The sequence below is a fragment of the Spermophilus citellus genome (genome assembly GCF_964194105.1).
Source record: "Spermophilus citellus genome assembly, chromosome: 2".
Lineage (NCBI taxonomy): Eukaryota > Metazoa > Chordata > Mammalia > Rodentia > Sciuridae > Spermophilus > Spermophilus citellus.
The window spans coordinates 195,812,608-195,831,784 of record NC_138183.1 but is presented as its reverse complement, the minus strand read 5'-3'; the positions used below and the strand labels follow the sequence as shown (position 1 = coordinate 195,831,784).

At 36.7% G+C, this 19,177-nt stretch overlaps 2 protein-coding genes and 1 pseudogene across 10 annotated transcripts in view; 1 reads left to right on the top strand and 2 right to left on the bottom strand.

Moving 5' to 3' along the window:
- NUP98 (nucleoporin 98 and 96 precursor) overlaps nt 1-19,177 on the top strand; it is a gene marked incomplete at its 3' end in the record, with an annotated part of 108,186 nt that overhangs the window by 3,560 nt on the left and 85,449 nt on the right. For 7 of the 8 annotated variants that reach the window (XM_081282040.1, XM_081282039.1, XM_081282038.1 and 4 more), the window contains exons 2-6: nt 12,489-12,592; nt 14,454-14,555; nt 14,662-14,838; nt 16,678-16,817; nt 18,383-18,490. In XM_081282040.1, the coding sequence (XP_081138166.1) occupies nt 12,517-12,592; nt 14,454-14,555; nt 14,662-14,838; nt 16,678-16,817; nt 18,383-18,490 (603 nt within the window). In that variant the 5' untranslated portion in view covers nt 12,489-12,516. Of the gene's footprint in view, nt 1-12,488; nt 12,593-14,453; nt 14,556-14,661; nt 14,839-16,677; nt 16,818-18,382; nt 18,491-19,177 lie in introns of those variants that run through there. The other variant, XM_081282041.1, reaches the window with a different exon arrangement.
- LOC308642621 (cell division control protein 42 homolog) lies at nt 6,716-7,490 on the bottom strand (annotated as a pseudogene). Its single transcript has 2 exons — nt 7,314-7,490; nt 6,716-7,203 (listed from the first exon to the last, which is right to left on the bottom strand). The product of its transcript is annotated as a cell division control protein 42 homolog (transcript).
- On the bottom strand, nt 7,966-9,467 carry LOC308641709 (deoxyuridine 5'-triphosphate nucleotidohydrolase, mitochondrial-like; the record flags this gene model as incomplete). The annotated part of the gene is given in 3 exon segments (XM_081280323.1): nt 7,966-8,561; nt 8,564-8,643; nt 9,460-9,467. Coding segments are annotated over 3 exon segments (474 nt in total). The 3' UTR covers nt 7,966-8,175.

Below are 19,177 nucleotides of genomic sequence, written 5' to 3'. Positions count from 1 at the left end.
GGGGTGGTACCCGGAATTGAACTCAGGGGCACTCAACCACTGAGCCACATCCCCAGCCCTATTTTGTATTTTATTAGAGACAAAGGTCTCATTGAGTTGCTTAGCACTTAGCTAAATTGTTGAGGCTGGCTTTGAACTTGTGATTCTCCTGCCTATGTCTCCTGAGCTTCTGGGATTATAGGTGTGCCCCACTGTGCCAGGCCCTGAGTGAGCTTCTTAAGGAATAGGTGAATGAATTTATAAGTAAAATAGGTGGACGATTAAAGATAGAAATATGAGATGAATGAAAGAGAATAAATGATCAGAGTGACCATGGCATTTTGTTTCTGGAGGGGTGGGTATTTGCTTTTGTGGTTTGCAATGGTGTTTTATAAGGTTGTGCTAAGTGAACAGTGAATGACATATCCTAGGAAATTAGAAATGATTAGATGTGGAGTTCTAGCTAAACCAAGATTAAGCAAGGTGTTTAGAGTGATGGGACATTATTACACTTTTCTAATTAATGTACTGTAGCATATCTTTTTTTGGGGAAAAGACCTATTTTTTTCTGTTTATTTTTTAGTTTAGTTGGACACAATATCTTTATTTTTATGGGGTGCTGAGGATCAAACCCAGGGCCTCGCATGTGCTAGGTGAGTGCTCTACCGGCGAGCCACAATCCCAGCCTCAAGAAGAACTTTTTTTGAGGTGCTCTAATCTGAGGCAACTTTCCCCTAATGGTTTTTTAGTGTAGGCCATATATTCCATAGTTTAGACAGAGAAATTGAGGTCTAAGAGATTAAATATTATGATTTACTATAATTACACGGTAGCAAGTGGCAGAGGTTTTTTTTTTGTTGTTGTTTTGAACTAATTTTAGAGTTATAGTGAAAGTCACAGTAATAGTGGTAAGTGGCAGAGAATTTTGAACACAGATTTGTCTCACTCCAAAATTAATGTATTCTAATCACTGTTTGTAAAATGATGGGTGTTGTATTAAGGGGATGAAGAAAATGCTACCCAGTATTGTGAGGAAGCAGCTGCATTAGATAACATAGATTGTTTTAAATAACACCCCAGTGAGCAAAGTGAACTTTTTTTTCTTTTTTAGCACAACAGCTTTGCTCATACTTTCAAGTGGCAGGTATAACAACAAATATATTGCATAACTAAAAACAGCCGAAAGATTAGTTTATGTAATTGAGGCTGGAAAGGGGGAGGGGAAGAGTAGTGTTTTTATAATGAGAACAGTTTGAAGGGTCTAATCTATAACAGTTTTATGAAGCAAGTGAGGTTTAAACAATTTTTAGAAGGAAAAGGAGAGACATAATTTTTAGAGGAATAAGTGTTCTAACAAAGGGAATGGCTTGATAAGGGGATACATCATAGAAAGGATACTGTAAAACAAAGGTAACCAATAATTTTGCTGAGATGTAATACTTGGTGATTAAGACTCATCTAATCTCATCTTCCTGGAATTCTGTCCAACCCTCCTCTCAGCCAAGGCAAAAATTAAATTTTTTAAATTAATTTTTCCATTCAATTTGACTATAGATAATAATTGCTTGCCTTTCCTATCACTTTCATGAAGATGAGAGAATGTATGGAAAAGTGCTTTGTAAAGTGGAAAGTATTCTGCTAGACTATTCATCTAACCTATTTTTTTGTTTTTTCTCTTTGCTGGCTTTGATACAAAGGAACTCAGTGAAGTGGAAAGGAAAAATTACTTTCCATTTGTATAACTTTATGGAGTTAGAGAAGAGCAATCTGGAAAAGTTTTGGGAAGCCTGCTTAATTATTCAAAAATGCTTGAAGTTAGCAGTTGCTTAGTTTTACCACTTTTCTGAGTAGAAAACAAAATTTTGTCATTGTACACAGAGTTCACAAAGCTCACAAAAGTTAGATATAGAAACCAGGATATCAGGGCTGGGGTTGTGGCTCAGTGGTAGAGTGCTCGCCTAGCATGTGCAAGGCACTAGGTTTGATCTTCAGCACCACATAAAAATAAATAAATAAAATAAAGGTATAAAAAATAAATAGGACATCAATTTACAGAGCTTCATTTGAGACAGTAGGTGAATATATTTCTGTCTACTGACTGGACTACTGATGTGTGTATGTGTGTGTGTGTGTGTGTGTGTGTGTTTTTGGGGGGGATTCTGGGGATTGAAATCAGGGGTACTTGACCACTGAGCCACATCCCTAGCCGTGTTTTGTATTTTATTTAGAGACAGGGTCTCATTGAGTTGCTTAGCACCTCGCAGTTCCTGAGGCTGGCTTTGAATTCCTGTTTCTCCTGCCTCAGCCTCCCAAGCTGCTGGGGTTATAGGTATGCACCACCACGCCTGGCAACTGGTACATGAACACTACTTCTTTCTTGTATTAGAGACTTTTGATTATTTTTAACATTACATTAATACTACTTCATTCTTGTATTAGAGAGTTTTGATTATTTTAAACATTACTTTTTTCTTATCAGAGAGTCTGAATATTAATTAGAAGATTGTTGGACTGTAGAGGGCAGTGTAAAATTAAGATGTAAAATTAACTGTCTTTTTCTGCATAGCACTGTTTTTTTTTCTTTTTTCCCCCAGTACTAGTAATTGCATTACACCCAAGAGCATTCTACCTGAGCTACATCCCCAGCCCTTTCTGTTTCTTTTTTGTAGTGGACTTTACTGTAACATTTTTAAATTTTTTATGCAAACACCGCTATCTTCTAGATCTTTTGTTGTTAATAGAGGAAATAAAACATTATAGAAAAGTTTGGGTCCTTTGAATTCTCTGCCCATATCTTGTTCTCCTTTCTGTCTCCAGAGGCAACCACTTAACTTTTATGTTTTATGTTTTTTTGTTTGTTTTTCCTTTTGCATTGCTGAAGATCAAACCCAGGATCTTGTACATACTAAGCTGGTATTATACCATTGAGCTACATTTCTCTACTTTTATTATGCATCTATGTATCCATAAGTAAGCATATTATCTTTTCTATTTTACTTAAAGGGTCTGCCAATCTGCCAAATGTATCTTATTAAACCTTTTTAATTAAACAACATTTACTTAACTCTTGGAAAGTAACTTTGTCTACATGTCCTTGTTATGTTTTTTGTTTTTGTTTTGAAATGGTATGGTGTCTTTCTATCTCACTCTTTTGCCCAGACTGGCCTCCTGAATTCTGGGCTCAAGTAATCCTCCTGCCTCAGCCTCCTAAGTAGCTGGAAATGTAGGCCCATGCTTCTGTAACCGGCTTATGCCGTATTTTTTTCTTTTTTTTGCAGTGCTGAGGGTTGAACCCAGAACCTTGTGCATACCAAGCAACTGTTCTACCAGCTGATAGCATGCCTTATTCTGATACCACAGCCTGGTTACATACTTAATATAATGCTCTATGGTCAGTTAACTTAAGGTTAATGACATCACTACATAATAAACTGGCAAATACATTTATTATATGCATACCATATGAAGGAAAATGGACTTGATGTTGAGATTAAAGGTCCATATAGAATAGGTACACGGATACTCATTTTTCCCTGTGTACTTTCCACATGCTTTCTTTTTTCCCTAGGCCTTGAAAGCCCAGTTCATATTCTAAATCCCCTAAAATTTTGCTTACATTTCCCACTCATATTATGGCCTTATTTTGACTTTCTTTTGTGGGTCTTTGCACTTACACACTTACGTTATTTTACCACTACGCTACATCCCCAGTCCATTTTATTTATTATTTTTTAAGTTGTTTGATGGACATAGTACCTTCATTTTTATTTATTTATTTTTATGTGGTGCTGAGGATCAAAGCCAGTGCCTCACACATGCTAGTAAAGGACTCTATCACTGAGCCACAACTCCAATCCCCCTTTTTATTTTTTATTTGAGAAAAAGTTTTTCTAGTTGTTGAGTCCAGACTCGAATTTGCAATCCTCCTGCCTCAGCCTCTGAAGTATCTGGGTTTATAGGTGTGCATCACCATGTTCAGGACACTCTGAGTTTTTAATATGTGGATACTTTTTCTGATTATATAAAAAATCACAAGTGTGGTGGCACTCTGGATAGTGGATGTTCTCACCAAATGAACAGTTATATACTAAGCACCAATGTGTAATTGCCAGGATGTCATTGTACATGCTAAGTTCAGGTTCTGCCACTGAGCTTCTCCTCCAAACCCTCCTGACTTAAAAATCATATTAGTTTACAATATATATAAACATTTATTCATATGTATGGACATATATGTATAAGATACCACATAATTGCTTTTTTTTTTTTAACCATACTGGGAATTGAACTCGGGGCCTTGAGCATGCTGGGCAAACACTCTACCTCAGAGGCTGAGGTAGTAGGATCACAAGTTTGAGGCCAGCCTCAGGGATTTAGTGAGACCCTAAGCAACTTAGTGAGACCCTGTCTCAAAATAAAAAGGGCTGGGTGTGTGCCACATCCCCAACCCTATGTTTTCCTTTTTGAGTTAGATTTAAATTCCATTAGGAATCTTATCTTCTAAACTCTCCTTTCATTGTGAAAATTGATCTGGCATTTTATTTTTTTTGCAGTACTGGGAATTAAAACCAAAGTGCTCTACCATTGACCTACATCTTCAGCCCTTTATTTTGAGACCAGATTCTCAATGACTGTAATTGACATTACTGGAATTACAAGCATGGGTCACTGTGTCCAGCTCTAGTTGTGTGTGTGTGTGTTTCTGAGTTTTTTGTTTGTTTGTTTTAAATACTGTGATTGTCTGGGAGTGGTGGCACAATCCTGTAATCCCAGCTACTTGGGAGAGTGAGGCAGAAGAATTGCAAGTTTGAGGTCAGCTTAAACAATTTAGAGATAATTTCTCAAAATAAAGACTAAAAAGTAAAAAGGGCTGAGGATGTAGTTCAGTGATAAACTACCCTCAGGTTCAATCTCCAGGACCAAAACCAAAAAACGAAAACCTACAAAAAACATGAATAGGGTGATTGTTGTGAAAGTGAATGTTGGGTTCTGGAAGAGTAAACAAATGATTTTGCCTCTATCCTGGCTAGTTGATTATAAATGGGGTTGAGTTCCTTGGGAAGCTGACTTTGAATTGGATATAATCCTACAGAAGTTTTATTAGGAAAAGCAATAGGAATAGTCACTTGTGGGAGGGGAGGACTGACAGAAACTGGAATGGGCTAAGGGAGAGACTGAGTTGTGATGTTATCTTAATTCTGTTGAAAGTAAGAAGCTAGAATCACCCTTTAGAGTAATCCTGAATTGGGTCAAAGGATCTTGGGTGAGGCTAACTTCAGTGAAGACAGTGGTGAAGAGGACTGACACATGAGGGCTGTCTTCTGGTAGCATTTTGTAGCAACTGGTTCAACAAATCCTCAATACTAAAAGATTAACGCGGTTGGGCATTTCACATGTCCATCCATTGTGGGAGTAAAGGTCAAGATGTGTGTAGAGAAAACATAATGAGCTAATGCAGCCCAAAGGAATGACTAATTGCTACAGGAAGTTAGGGAAGGCTTAATAGAAGAGATGATACTTGAGCTAGGTTTTAAAGAGTGAATTAGAACGTTGTTTAGCAGGGGCAAGAGTGGAGAGGGGGCAGTTTTCATTGAATGAATGACATTTACACAGCATAGCAAAGAAAATGATTTCAAGACTAAAAAATTAAATGTCTTAAGCCATTTTTAAATTTCTGGCAGTTAACAAAAATCATGAGGCCATCTCCAAAATCTTGATTTTCTGTTGTGCGATACTGGGGATTGAGCTCAGCCTTTCGTGCATGCTTGGCAAGTACTCTATAGACCTATATCCACAGCCCTTTTTAAGTTTTATTTTGAAATCTTGTTAGGTTGCCCAGGCTGGCCTCAAACTTGGAATCACTCCCTGGTCTCCCAGGTAGCTGGGATTACAAATGTGCACACTACTACACCTGGACATAGTGATTTTTTTTAAATGAGTTTTATTTTGGCCCAGGCATTATTATTTTTTTTTTAATATTTATTTTTCATTTATCGGCGGACACAACATCTTTGTTTGTATGTGGTGCTGAGGATCGAACCCGGGCCGCACGCATGCCAGACGGGCGCGCTACCGCTTGAGCCACAGCCCCAGCCCCTGGCCCAGGCATTATTAACGCAATTAGGCATAGCAATGCATTGTTGCTCTTTTTTAAACATCTGTATTTATTTTTATGTGGTGCTGGGAATTGAACCCAGTGCCTCACACATGCTAGGCAAGCTCTCTACCACTGATCCACAACCCCAGCCCCCATAGTGATGATTTTTTTTAAATTTTTAATATTTATTTATTTTTTTTAGTTATCGGCGGACACAACATCTTTGTTTGTATGTGGTGCTGAGGATTGAACCTGGGCCGCACGCATGCCAGGCGAGCGTGCTACCTCTTGAGCCACATCCCCAGCCCCCATAGTGATGATTTTTAAGAAAATATTTTTGGAGCCAGGTGTGGTGGCCCATCAACTCAGGAGGCTTAGGAGGATCACAAGTCCAAGGCCAGCCTCAGCAATTTAGGGATACCCTGTTTCAAAAAAAAAAAAAAAAAAAAAAAAAGGACTGGGCATGTAGCTGAGTGGGTTGTTAAGATAGTAAAAGCACCCTGGATTCAACGCCTTCCTTTTCCCAGTATGACAAATGATACTCAGCCATATTCATTCTTGCCAAAACTAAGAAGGCAGTCTTAGTTTAAGAGTCTTTTTCTTTTTTTAATTGCAGAAATGAATATTAAGTTTTAATCTTTAGTTTGATTTAAACATTGCTTTTAGTATTATGCCAACAGTAGCTATGCAGAAAGGATTCTGGAGAGATGTTCGTAGCGGCACATACCTGTACCTCTTCTTTGGTTCTAGAGGCTTGGGGCAGCCAGTATTGCTTCATCAAACACATTCTTTAGGCCTTTCTGTGTGAGCGCAGAACACTCCACATACTTGACAGTCTTCAGGTCATGGGCCAGCTTTTCAGCAGTCTCTGGAGTGATATGCTTCTTTTTGTTCTTGACAAACTTCTCAATAGTAGATGGGTCATCTCTGAGATCAATTTGGATCCCAATAATCAAGAATGGACTCTTTGTGGACAGTGGGGAGTTATCTGAGGCACCCACTTTTCTTTCACATTTTCAAATGAAGATGGAGAGACCACTGAAAAACAGACTAGAAATACATCTGTGGATAACTCAGTGGTCATAATCTGTCATCCTCTTGCCCTGCAGTATCAAAAAGTCCAAGGGCTTGGGTTGTGGCTCAGCGGTAGAGCACTCGCCTAGTACATGCGAGGCCCTGGGTTTGATCCTCAGCACCACATAAAAATAAACAAAATAAAGGTATTGTGTCCAACTACAATAATAAAAAAAAAAAAGTCCAAGAATATATGATTGCCCTCCAATCATAATGGTGACTGCATAGTTGCAAAACCAGTTGGTGCATATTCAGATGGAAATTTATTTGTTCTGTAAGATATCAGGAGGCATATTTTACCAAAAGCACGAATGCCCACAACACACTTAATTGTCTGCATTGCAGAAATAGTTTTGTATCCCCTTTAAATAATTCAAATTTGATGTTGATCGCCAGGGCATTGGCAGCACTCAAGAATCTTTTTCCATAAATATAAATTGGATTTTCTCCCTTCGTTGTCCCTTGTTTTTCTTTTTATATTTATTTTTTAGTTATAGGTGGATACAGTATTTTTATTTTTATTTATTTTTTTAAAATTTTTTTTAGTTATATGTGGACAAAATATCTTTATTTTGTTTGTTTATTTTTATGTGGTGCTGAGAATCGAACCCAGGGTCTCTCACATGTGAGGCGAGCGCTCTACCACTGAGCCACAACCCCAGCCCCAGTATTTTTATTTTATTTATTTATTTATTTAAAATTTTTTTTTTTGTTTGTTGATGGACTTTATTGTCTTTTTTTTAATTTGAAAGGAATCATTTATTGAACATTTTTTAAAATTTGAAATTAATGTACATTTGATTTAAAAAATTTTGCATTAGATTACCACAGATTTACAACCATAAACTGAAAAAATACAAGAAAGTTTCTATGTGATACTAACAAAGAAACTCTTTCCTTTATTGTAAGAAAATAAACTTTCAGAAGCTAAAGCTAGCTTTTCAGTCGTGCAAAATACTAACACTTTAAGCAGAAAGTCTTTATTTTTAAGAGAAAGTAACATTTTTCTATATTTGACCTATATTTTAATTCTTTCCAGTAGAACCAAAACCTCCTGAACCCCTTTCAGTGTCATTCAACACTTGAACTTCTTCTATATCTGGATAAAAAATCCGTTCACAAATGAGCTGTGCTATTCGATCACTTTTTTTTACTTCAAACTTCTCTTTGCCAAAATTAAATAACACAACACCAATATTTCCTCTATAATCTTCATCTATGACACCAGCTCCTACATCTATGAAGTATTTTGCAGCCAGGCCAGAGCGTGGAGCTATTCTTCCACAGCACCCAGAAGGAAGAGCTATCTGAATGTCTGTTTTCACAAGGGCTTTCTCCATAGGTGGTACTATATAATCATAGGCACTGTACAGGTCATAGCCTGCGGCCTGCGCAGACCCCCCGGGTCGGGGCCGTGCTCCGATAGTTGAACAAAGCTGAGCCGCAAGCCGCTATGCTCCGCAGGCCGGGCCCGCTTGCTGGGGGAAAATCGACTTTATTGTCTTTATTTTTATGTGGTGCTGAGGATCAAATCCAGTGTCTCACGCATGCTAGGCGAGCACTTTACCTGAGTCACAACCCCAGCCCTGTCTCATTTTTCTGATTGGATGAACTTCCTTGGTAGACTTCACTTGTTTATATAATCTTTCAAGGATCTAGTGTTTGTTGGAAGTTAGAAGGTAGTTTAAACTTCGATTCCACCACTTACCACTTCTTCCACCTGTGGGAAATTTGCTAAATACCTGATCCTGTTTGCTTCTTTGTAAAACACTGGTGGTACTAGTGATGATGTATAACAACCTTTCAGGATTGTTGAGATTATATATAAGTGAGCTTGTAAATGGTGAGTTGTTTCCCAGGACATTTTATTATTACTTAAAATCTCTGTGAAGTATATGTGTGATGGTAGGTTACTGTGTTAAGATTATTGAAAATCAAAATTTCACCCAGCCACAGTGGCTTATATCTGTAATCTCAGCTACTCAGAGGCTGAGGTAGGAGGATCACAGGTCTCGGCGAGTTAGTGAGACCCTAAGCAACTTAGTGAGACCCTGTCTCAAAATAAAAAGGCCTGGGTGTGTGGCACATAGTAAAGCATTTCTGGATTCAATCTCCAGTACCCCCCCCCAAAAAAAAAAAAAAAAGCCAACTTCATTGTTTGGAGCTGGAACCCAGTGTCTGTAGAACTTAGTGTAGGCAAAATCCAGATGAACACTAAATTTCTGTAAGGATGATTTTCACAGAAAAACTGTATTACTCAGCTTCTGAATTTTGTCATGTCTGCTGTGTATAGATGATGTCTGATATACATGTTCATGGGTGCTAATAGTAAATTTAACATAACTGGATTGCAACTGAAAAATTTTGTCTTACTGATGATGATTCCAAATCTTAGTCAACAGTTACAGGAAAGTAAATCTAGTAGGGACTATGACCTAAGAGCATATCATGAGAGAGATTGCATCAAAATAAGTTTATTGTGCATTCCTGTAATCCTAGCAGTTTGGGAGGCTGAGGTAGTAGGATTGCCAGTGGAAGGCCCTAAGCAACTTAGTGAGACCTTTATCTGAAAATAAAAAATCCGAAGAGCTGGGAATGTAGTTCAGTGGAAAAAAACCATCAGGGTTCAATCCTAGTACCAACTGTTAAATGCAATATATATAGATCCCAGATCCCATAGAAGTCTAGAGTTCTGCTAAGCACTTCCAAGATATTTCCCCTGAAATGAGTCACAGTTTAGTAAAGGCTCAATTTGTCATCTTGTGACAACTGATAATTGGGAAGGCATGAAACTTAATAATGTAGATTTTATTACATGATAAATGATGGGCTTGAAACATAACCTCTAGCTTTAAGAACATGCTTTAGAGTCATTTGAACATTTTCAAAATGCATTTTGTCTATATCATCTCAGACATTTTGGTTTAGTATCTTGGGGATGGAGTCTGGGAGTTTCTTTGCAAAAGTTTGCCAACCAATTCTGATGTAACCCTTTACAACTACTGGTTTTAATAACTCTTAACCAAAGGACTTGTTCAATTCCTGGGTGTTGGGATACGGAACTGTTAATTTTTTTCTCCTTAGGAAATTTTAGAGGGGATAATGTCAATTTCTGTAAAGCATCACATATTTAAGCGACAACCTCATATTTTTCAATGTTGCACAAAATGGGACACAAGAACATTGTGGGAAGCACCTCAGAATCACAAAATATAATTATTCTATTATGAATGAGGTATGATTTTTAAAAAATTCTTATATTCATTGTGTCTTTGTATATAATAGAATAAAAGCTTAATACCTGTTGCAAAATCCAAATAGTATGATTGGCTACTTTTTAAAGTATGTGTATGGCTGGGTGTGGTGGCGCACGCCTGTGATCCCAGCAGCTCAGGAGGCTGAGGAAAGAGGATCGTGAGTTCAGAGCCAGCCTCTGCAACAGTGAGGTGCTAAGCAAGTCAGTGAGATCCTGTCTCTAAATAAAATACAAAATAGAGGAGATGTGGCTCAGTTGTTGAGTGTCCCTGGGTTCAGTCCCTGAAACTCCCCCCCCCCAAAAAAAAAGGGTGTGTGTGTTTGTTTTGCAGTGCTGAATATCAAATCTAGGGCCTCACACATGCTCGGCAAGTGTTGTACCACTGAGCCATATTCCCATCCCTTTTTATTATTTACTTTTTTAAAGTTTTGAGACATAGTCTCACTAAGTTGTCCAAGCTTTCCTTGAACTTTTGTGATCCTCAAAATTATAGGAGCATAGGTACCATCACACTCTTCAGGCTCTTGCTTTTGAATAAACTGTTCTATTAATCCTCTTTTCTCCCCAAAATCAGAGGGGTAGGGGTGGACACTTCTTTGTAGTTATTGGAACATTTTGGTTCAGTTCATTAAGTGAACAGTGCATAGCTTGGATATTGGAAGGAAATCATTTATATTAAGTGAGGGGTGGTTTTCTTTTTCTTTCTTTCTTTTTAAATTTATCTTTATTTTTTATTTGCTTGTTATGTGGTTGCCAAACCAGTGCCTCTCGTGTATTTAGGCAAGTGAGGGATTTTCATCAAGGAATTTTTTGTAATGTTTTCATAAGTAAAATAAAGAACTATACAGAGTAATTTTAAATAGTAATCTCATAAAAAATGTTGGGGCACCAGAATTTCTGAGATTTGGAGGCAGAAGGAGGAACATTCATACTTTGACAGACATTTTTTAAAATATTTTTTTAGTTGTAGATGGACATAATACCTTTATTTTATTTATGTGGTGCTGAGGATTGAACCCAGGCCCTCACACCTGTGAGATGAGCGCTTTACCACTGAGCCACAGCCACAGAACCTTGGCAGACATTTACTATTATAATATTTGACATCCCCCCAAAATAGAAAGACAAAACAGTTTTAATAATGCAAACTGGAAAATAAAGCTTGACAAAAATTTGGTTTTTGAGATGGTTGGGATAGCAGAATGATTGTGATTTTTTAAAATTAGTTTTTAGTTGTTGATGGACCTTTTTATTTATTTATTTTTTTACTTATTTGTATGCTGTGCTGAGAATCGAACCCAGTGCTTCACACATGCTAGGCAAGCGCTCTGCCACTGAGCCACAACCCCAGCCCATGATTGTGATTTTTTTATGGGTATGATGCATAACCTCCTAGGTGGATCTTATCAAAATCTGACCTAGTAGACTTCAAATTGTTATTAAAAGGAAGGTTAAAAAAATTGGGATATAGGGGTGTAGCTCAATGATAGAGCCCCTGCCTAGCATGTGGGATTCAATCCCCAGCACCAAAGAGGAAAAGAAGTTGAAAAACATTGTTTTAAAGGAATGACCATTCATGACTTCTGAAGTTTATTTAGCTCAGAAATAGTGTGGTTTAAGGATAATTTCATAATGTTTATTTTATTTCTGATAAAATTAGGATTTATTCAACAAGAGAAACAGAACTCTCATCCTGAGAGAGGATACCTGATTGCACGTTACCATAAGGTTTATTTTATCATGCAGTTTTAGGATATTGAATGAGTATACACTATAATTTGGTGTTTTTTTTTTTTTTTTTTAGACTGATATGTTTGGTATATTTATTATAGTTGTGGTTATGCTGCATAATAATCCCTTCTATGAATCTACTATGCATGAGTTATGACACAATCTCTTATGTGTAAGTTATGTGATAACATTTTTTGCTTTTCTAGTTTTTAATTTGAAACATTTTTTTAATTAGTTGAAACATACACTATAATTTGAATGGATCCAGCTAAATAGGTAGAATGATAGATTTTCTTAAACAGTTACATTGTTTTGTATGGTTTTTAAAAGAGTGCTTTTTTTTTTTTTCAGCTTTCTGAAGCAAAGACTCATTTTGGAGATGTTTAATAAGTCATTTGGAACCCCCTTTGGGGGTAGCACAGGTGGCTTTGGCACAACTTCAACATTTGGGCAGAGTAAGTTTAAAAAAAAATGAAAAAACGCAAATCATCTTAATTAGCCTGGTTTAAGTTTAGAGTGAATTCACTCTAATAGCTTAAGATAGGATTTTTAAAATTTGTATCTTGGTCTTTTTTCAAAGTGTCTTTGAAAAATAATCAGGATAAGATCTTGTTAAAGTTTTCTAACAAAATAGAAATCAGTTCTGAGTTTTCATGATTTTCTGATCATCAATACAAAACACCTGAAATGTTTGAAAGGTTGTTTAAGTAGAAAGTTAGGATTTATTACTAATTTTCAGGCTAGAAAATATCTTTATTAAAAGTATAAAATATAATTACTCAGTGCCTTGAAATTTGCTCTATAACTAAGATGTCACACTCAGAAATGTTAAATGGTGAATGTTAAAATGATGCCACCAAGTCTCTGGAGGTTCACTACCTTTCCCACCAAGTACTTTATGTGACAGGTTGCATATATGAACACTTACTTAAATTTTTTGTTTAAAATTATAATTTGCACAGAGGCAGTTAGAATGGTATAATGAATTCATGTGTACTTATCTCTGAGGTTTATTAATCAGCATTTAACCTATCAGCATCTACACATTTTATTGAAAAGTCAGTTTGTTTGAGAAGGGGCTTCTATATGTTGTTGTCTAGGCTGGCCTCAAACTTCTGGATGGAAGAAGTTCTCTTTCTCAGTCTTCTGAGTAGCTGGGACTATAGGCAAGTGCCACCATGTCCAGTGTAAAAGTCATACTTTTTTTTTTTTTTTGCTATACTGGCGATTGAAATTTCCAGGGTGCTCTACCACTGAACCACATCTTCAACATCCCAGCCCATTTTATTTAATTAATTAATTTATTTTTGACAGACATTATGTTTTATTTTTTATTGATTTGTGCATTTACATATAATTTCTCCAGAGGGTCTAAGGCAGCTGTCATTGAGGTGTCAGGCCTTGTATTTGCTTTTGTCTCCTTCTCTGCTGTTTGGAGGGAGACCAAATGGTCTGACCCATCACGTCTAAGGCAGAACTGAGTCAAGCTGAATCTCAAGGCCAAACCTGAGAGATGCTGAGGGCCAAACCAGGTCAATCACATTATCCAGCAGGCCAGGCATCATCTCACCAACACAGACAGGTGTGAGCCACAGGCTGAAAGCCATGCCAGGAGGGGGTGACCAGTGTACATTCACCCAGGAGTCGGGCCCTTCCTATCACTTCAACCTGTCCTGCCAGCCCATTTTATTTTGAGACCAATCTTGCTAAATTGCTGAGACTGACCTTGAATTTGAGATTCTTTAGCCTCAGCCTCCCACATGCTTGGGCCACCACACTGGGCCAACCTTTATGACTTAAGTGAATAAAATTCTTGTGTCTTAATTTTTCCTCTCTAGTTCTGATGAAATTTTAAAAAAAGTTTTTAAATTAGACTAGTTTCATTCAAATGTAGAACATTAAATATTCTTTTTTTTTAAAAGAGAGAGGGAATTTTTTTAATATTTATTTTTTAGTTTTTGGTGGACACAACATCTTTATTTTATTTTTATGTGGTGCTGAGGATCGAACCCAGCGCCCCGTGCATGCCAGGCGAGCGCTCTACCGCTTGAGCCCCATCCCCAGCCCCAAATATTCTTTTTTTAATATTTTAAATTTTTTTGTAGTTGTAGATGGGCAGAATGCCTTTATTTCATTTGTTTATTTTTATGTGGTGCTGAGGATCAAACCCAGTGCCTCATTCATGTTAGGCAAGTGCCCTGCCATTGAGCTACAGCCCCAGCCCATAAAATATTGAATATTAAAACCCTTTTTTATTCATCTACTGATTTAGGTTTTATTATAAATTCTATTTTTCCCTGCATATTGATTTTTCAGATACTGGGTTTGGCACTACTAGTGGAGGGGCATTTGGAACATCTGCATTTGGTTCTAGCAGCAATACTGGAGGCCTATTTGGAAATTCGCAGACCAAACCAGGTACAGACTTTATATGAAATACCACTGGTTTATTTGTATCAAGTATAGGACTTCACTTAGTGACTCTTATCTATTTAACAGTTTTTCTCTGTCTATATCTCCACAGGAGGATTATTTGGTACAAATTCATTCAGTCAACCAGCTACCTCCACAAGCACTGGCTTTGGGTTTGGTACATCAACAGGAACGTCAAATAGCTTGTTTGGAACTGCAAGTACAGGAACCAGTCTTTTCTCATCTCAAAACAATGCCTTTGCACAAAATAAACCAACTGGCTTTGGGAGTAAGTTGGACATCATTGAACTTGTGCATTCAGTAATTGAATTATTTATCAAATGTGTTCTCTCTTCTCCCTTTACCTGTGTTCACCCACCTTTTTTCCCTACCAAATGGCAAAAAGTATGGGAAGATAAAAACTTCAAAGTGTATGGAAAAATTTGCTAGACTGGAAATGAAGGCGTTATATATGTCACTCTAAGGATGGATTATAGAAGCTCTAGTATTAAAGGGATGTACAAAGGAAGAGGACTCTGATATGGAATGCCAGAGATAAGATGAAAAGTTAGGCAGAGTGGTGTCATTGGAGTTAAGATAGGAAAGTGTCAAAGAGGAAGGTTTTGAAGTCAGTAATATCATGCTATTAAGAGACATCTTCTCACCTCTGTCTCATAGTTAATATGAAGGCATTACAGCAGAAATAACACATACTGGACATGACATGGTTACTCTGCTATTCCTTGTCTATGGCAGATGTTTGTAATTAATGGCTTCTTTTTTCTTTATGTCCAAATATGGCCTGGGGCTATTTTTCCACAGTTCTTTAGGGCAATCACTACTAGTTGTTCAAGTGTGCCCTATTAGGTGGTACCATTTCTGGCACAAGAGGATGATAGCATAAGTAGTTAGTCAGCTATTCATATTTTTCCAAAGGAAAAGTTATTTGTGGGGAAGTTGAAATATCTAACTATGATAATATAAAATGCAATCTGAAGTGCTAATTCAAAAGAGATGTGCCTGTTTACATTACATTGTATATTATTATTATTATTATTTTTAAAGAGAGAGAGAATGAGAATTTTAATATTTATTTATTTATTTATTTTTAAAGAGAGAGTGAGAGACAGAGAGAGAGAGAGAGAGAATTTTTTAATCTTTTTTTTTTTAGTTTTCGGCGGGCACGACATCTTTGTTTGTATGTGGTGCTGAGGATCGAACCCGGGCCGCATGCATGCCAGGCGAGCGCGCTACCGCTTGAGCCACATCCCCAGCCCTACATTGTATATTAGGACATGGTTTTTGAAAGAAATTACAGTTTGCCAGTGAGAAATCACAATCTTTTTAACTTGGTAATTAGGGGGTCTTTTGATGTTAAATATTGGCTGACAAAATTTTGTTGCTTACCGATATTTCTGGCACTGTATGTAGAACTTCTTTTTAGGATTAGCATCTCTTATATTTTGAGAAATATATTATTCAGATGATAGTTGAATTCACTTACATGTAATGGTTTTTTAAAACTCAGCTTTTTGGAACAGTATGACATTCTAAGGATCTGCTATTTTTGTATTAGTTTCCGTAAAATGATCAATAATACGTACTGATCTTTCTAAATTTTTTGGAGGGGGTCAAATTTTACATTAACCTATGTTTGATTACCCCAATAGGACCACATAGATTTTCTCAATTTTTAAATTTTGTGTGGGCATATGTAATATGTATAAATAAAGCAGTATCACTCCTGTAAAGTCTGTTGTGACAAGATTTTTTCAGAAGGTTTCATTTAGTGTCTAGTTTTAGAAAAGGAAAAATGAGATAAAATTTATGATGAAACAAAAGTAGTGTTTCTTTTAACTTGTCTTAGAATGCCCTAAAAGGGCTTCATGGAACACTTAGGTAAATAAAGGATCCAGACTTTATTTTACTTTGAAGTTGTGAGCCTGGGAGTATGCATGCGTCTGTATGAAATATCTGCTTGGATGTATTTATTTGCTTGGCAGAATTGAAAGAGTATTTGAGGATGTGAAAGTTTTGCTACTCTAATGCCATAGCCCACTTCCAAGGTGTCTTATAGATCATAAGTTCTCTAGTATTTAATTTTCATTATTCTTTCTAACCTTAACAGATTTTGGAACAAGTACTAACAGTGGGGGACTCTTCGGAACTACAAATACCACCTCTAATCCTTTTGGTAGCACGTCTGGCTCCCTCTTTGGGCCAAGTAGTTTTACAGCGGCACCTACTGGGACTACTATTAAATTTAATGTATGTATTTTATTCCAGTTTTTGTGGAATATGTTTCTTTCCCACTTGTATATTTGTAGGATGAATTGTAAAATTGCCCTTTTTTTCCAATTATGCGCAGCATGGTACAACTCTTCCTGAAAGATGTACTAAAAATGAAAACTGTGAGGTTGGATATATAACTCAGTGGTAGAACACTTGCCTAGCATTCATGAGGCCTTGATTCCCAACACCCAATAAAATCAAACCAAAACAAAAATCTGTAAATAGTTGTGTAGTAAGCAGGAGAAATTGTGAAACATAAACTTAGATTATAATGTGTAGCCAAGTGTGTAGCCCACATCTATAATCCCAGCAGTTTAGGAGGGTGAGGCAGAAGGATCACAAGTTCAAAGCCAGCCTCAGCAAATTATCGAAGCCCTAAGCAACTTTTGCAAGTCACTGTCTCAAAATAAAAAAGGACTGGGATGTGGTTCAGTGGCTAAGCATCCTTGGGTTCAATCCCCTTTACCAAAAATATATGCTTATCCCAATCAAATTTGTATCCACAAATTTGTAATAACTTGTATAAGGTAGAGTTTTTTTATTTTTTAGTTGTCAGTGGCCCTTTTTATTGTATTTATTTATATGCGGTGCTAAGAATTGAAATCATTGCCTCACACAAGCTAGGCAAGTGCTCTACCACTGAGCCATAACCTCAGCCCTAGAGTTTTAATTTACTATGCTTATAACTCAGCCTCTGAATACTCTTTTTTTTTTTTTTTTTTTGAGATAGGGCCTCATTAAGTTGCTGACACTGGCTTTGAACTTGTGATGTTCCTATCTCAGCCTCCCAAGTTGCAGGATCAACCCTTATTTATAAAGAACAAGGGGCAAACCATAGAAACATCATTGAAAATAAAACCTCCTTAAGGAAATATGAAATAATCCATTAGTATTCTGTATCTGTAGAAAAATAATTATTTTGTGATGAAATGGCAAATTTGGGACAATAATTTTATTTTTTTCTTTTTTTCCATTTTTTACGGTACTGGGGATTGAATCCAGAGCTACCACTTAGCTACATCCCTGTTCATTTTATTATTTATTTTGAAACAGGGTGTTGCTAAGTTCTGAGCCTGGCCTCAGTCTTGGAATCTTCTTGCCTCAGCCTCCTGAGTAGCTGGGATTCCAGGCCTGTGCCACTTGCCCTGCTTTCTTACTTTTTTTCTTTGAGAGGGGTTGGGTGAAGGATTTATATATAAAAATATATGGAATATCCTTTTAGGTAAATGACTTAGGCTGGAGGTGCAATTTACTCCAGAAAGATTTGGAAAGCTGAGGCACGAAGATCACAAGTGCAGTGCCAGACTTCACGACTTAAACTCTTTCTCAAAAAAATGTTGGGGATGTAGTTTAGTGGGAGAATGCCCCTGGATTCAATCCCCAGTACTTTGCACCCCCCCAAAAAAAAATTGCCAAAAAAGAATTTCTCAGGTAAGATTTTTAATTCATAAAAGAAATTTAGAATCCTGAATTTAAAGTTAAATCTAAATGATAGTGAATTTAAAATAAAATATAAATGACACATTTATCTTCCTTTGCAGCCTCCAACTGGTACAGATACTATGGTCAAAGCTGGAGTTAGCACTAACATCAGTACCAAACATCAGTGTATTACTGCTATGAAAGAATATGAAAGCAAGTCATTAGAGGTGAGTAAAACGAAATACAAAATAGCAGCGTAACCTTTTGAATTTATTGGAAAGCAGCTTTTTAAAATGTGGGTGTTTTTTTGGTAGATTCTGTGGTTCAGTGGTAGCATGCTTTCCTAGCATGCTTGAGATCCCAGGGTTTGGATGCCAGCATGGAAAAAAGAAGTTTAAAAGTTTTTTGTGTTTTATGGTAGTGGGGATTATGCCCCATGCCTTAACACATTCTAGGCAAGCACTCCGCTGAACTACACTGTGCAAACTTAACATTGACCAAGTTTGTAAATATTAAATAGTATTTACAGATTTTTTTTTTTTAACGGTTGGGATAATATTCAGGTTATATGAACAGGTGCAAAGTCATAACCATACAACTTTAAAAGTTTTCATTATATGAAAGGATCCAAATCAAGAAACAGTATTATCAGCATCCCTTTTTGCCTTGCCCTTCATTACAGTTCTCCCCTTTATAAAGTAACCACTATCTTGACTGCCAATTTTTGCCTATTTATGAACTTAATCTGGTTGAAATTTTACATTATGTACTATTGTTCAGTATTGTGATATTCCTCTATGGCATTGCATAGTTTGTGCATTCTGATTGCTTTGTAATGGATTGTTGTTCATTTCCTGATTATTGTTTCTCATTACTGATTACAATGTTTGCTTTTTCCTATATCACAGACTGTG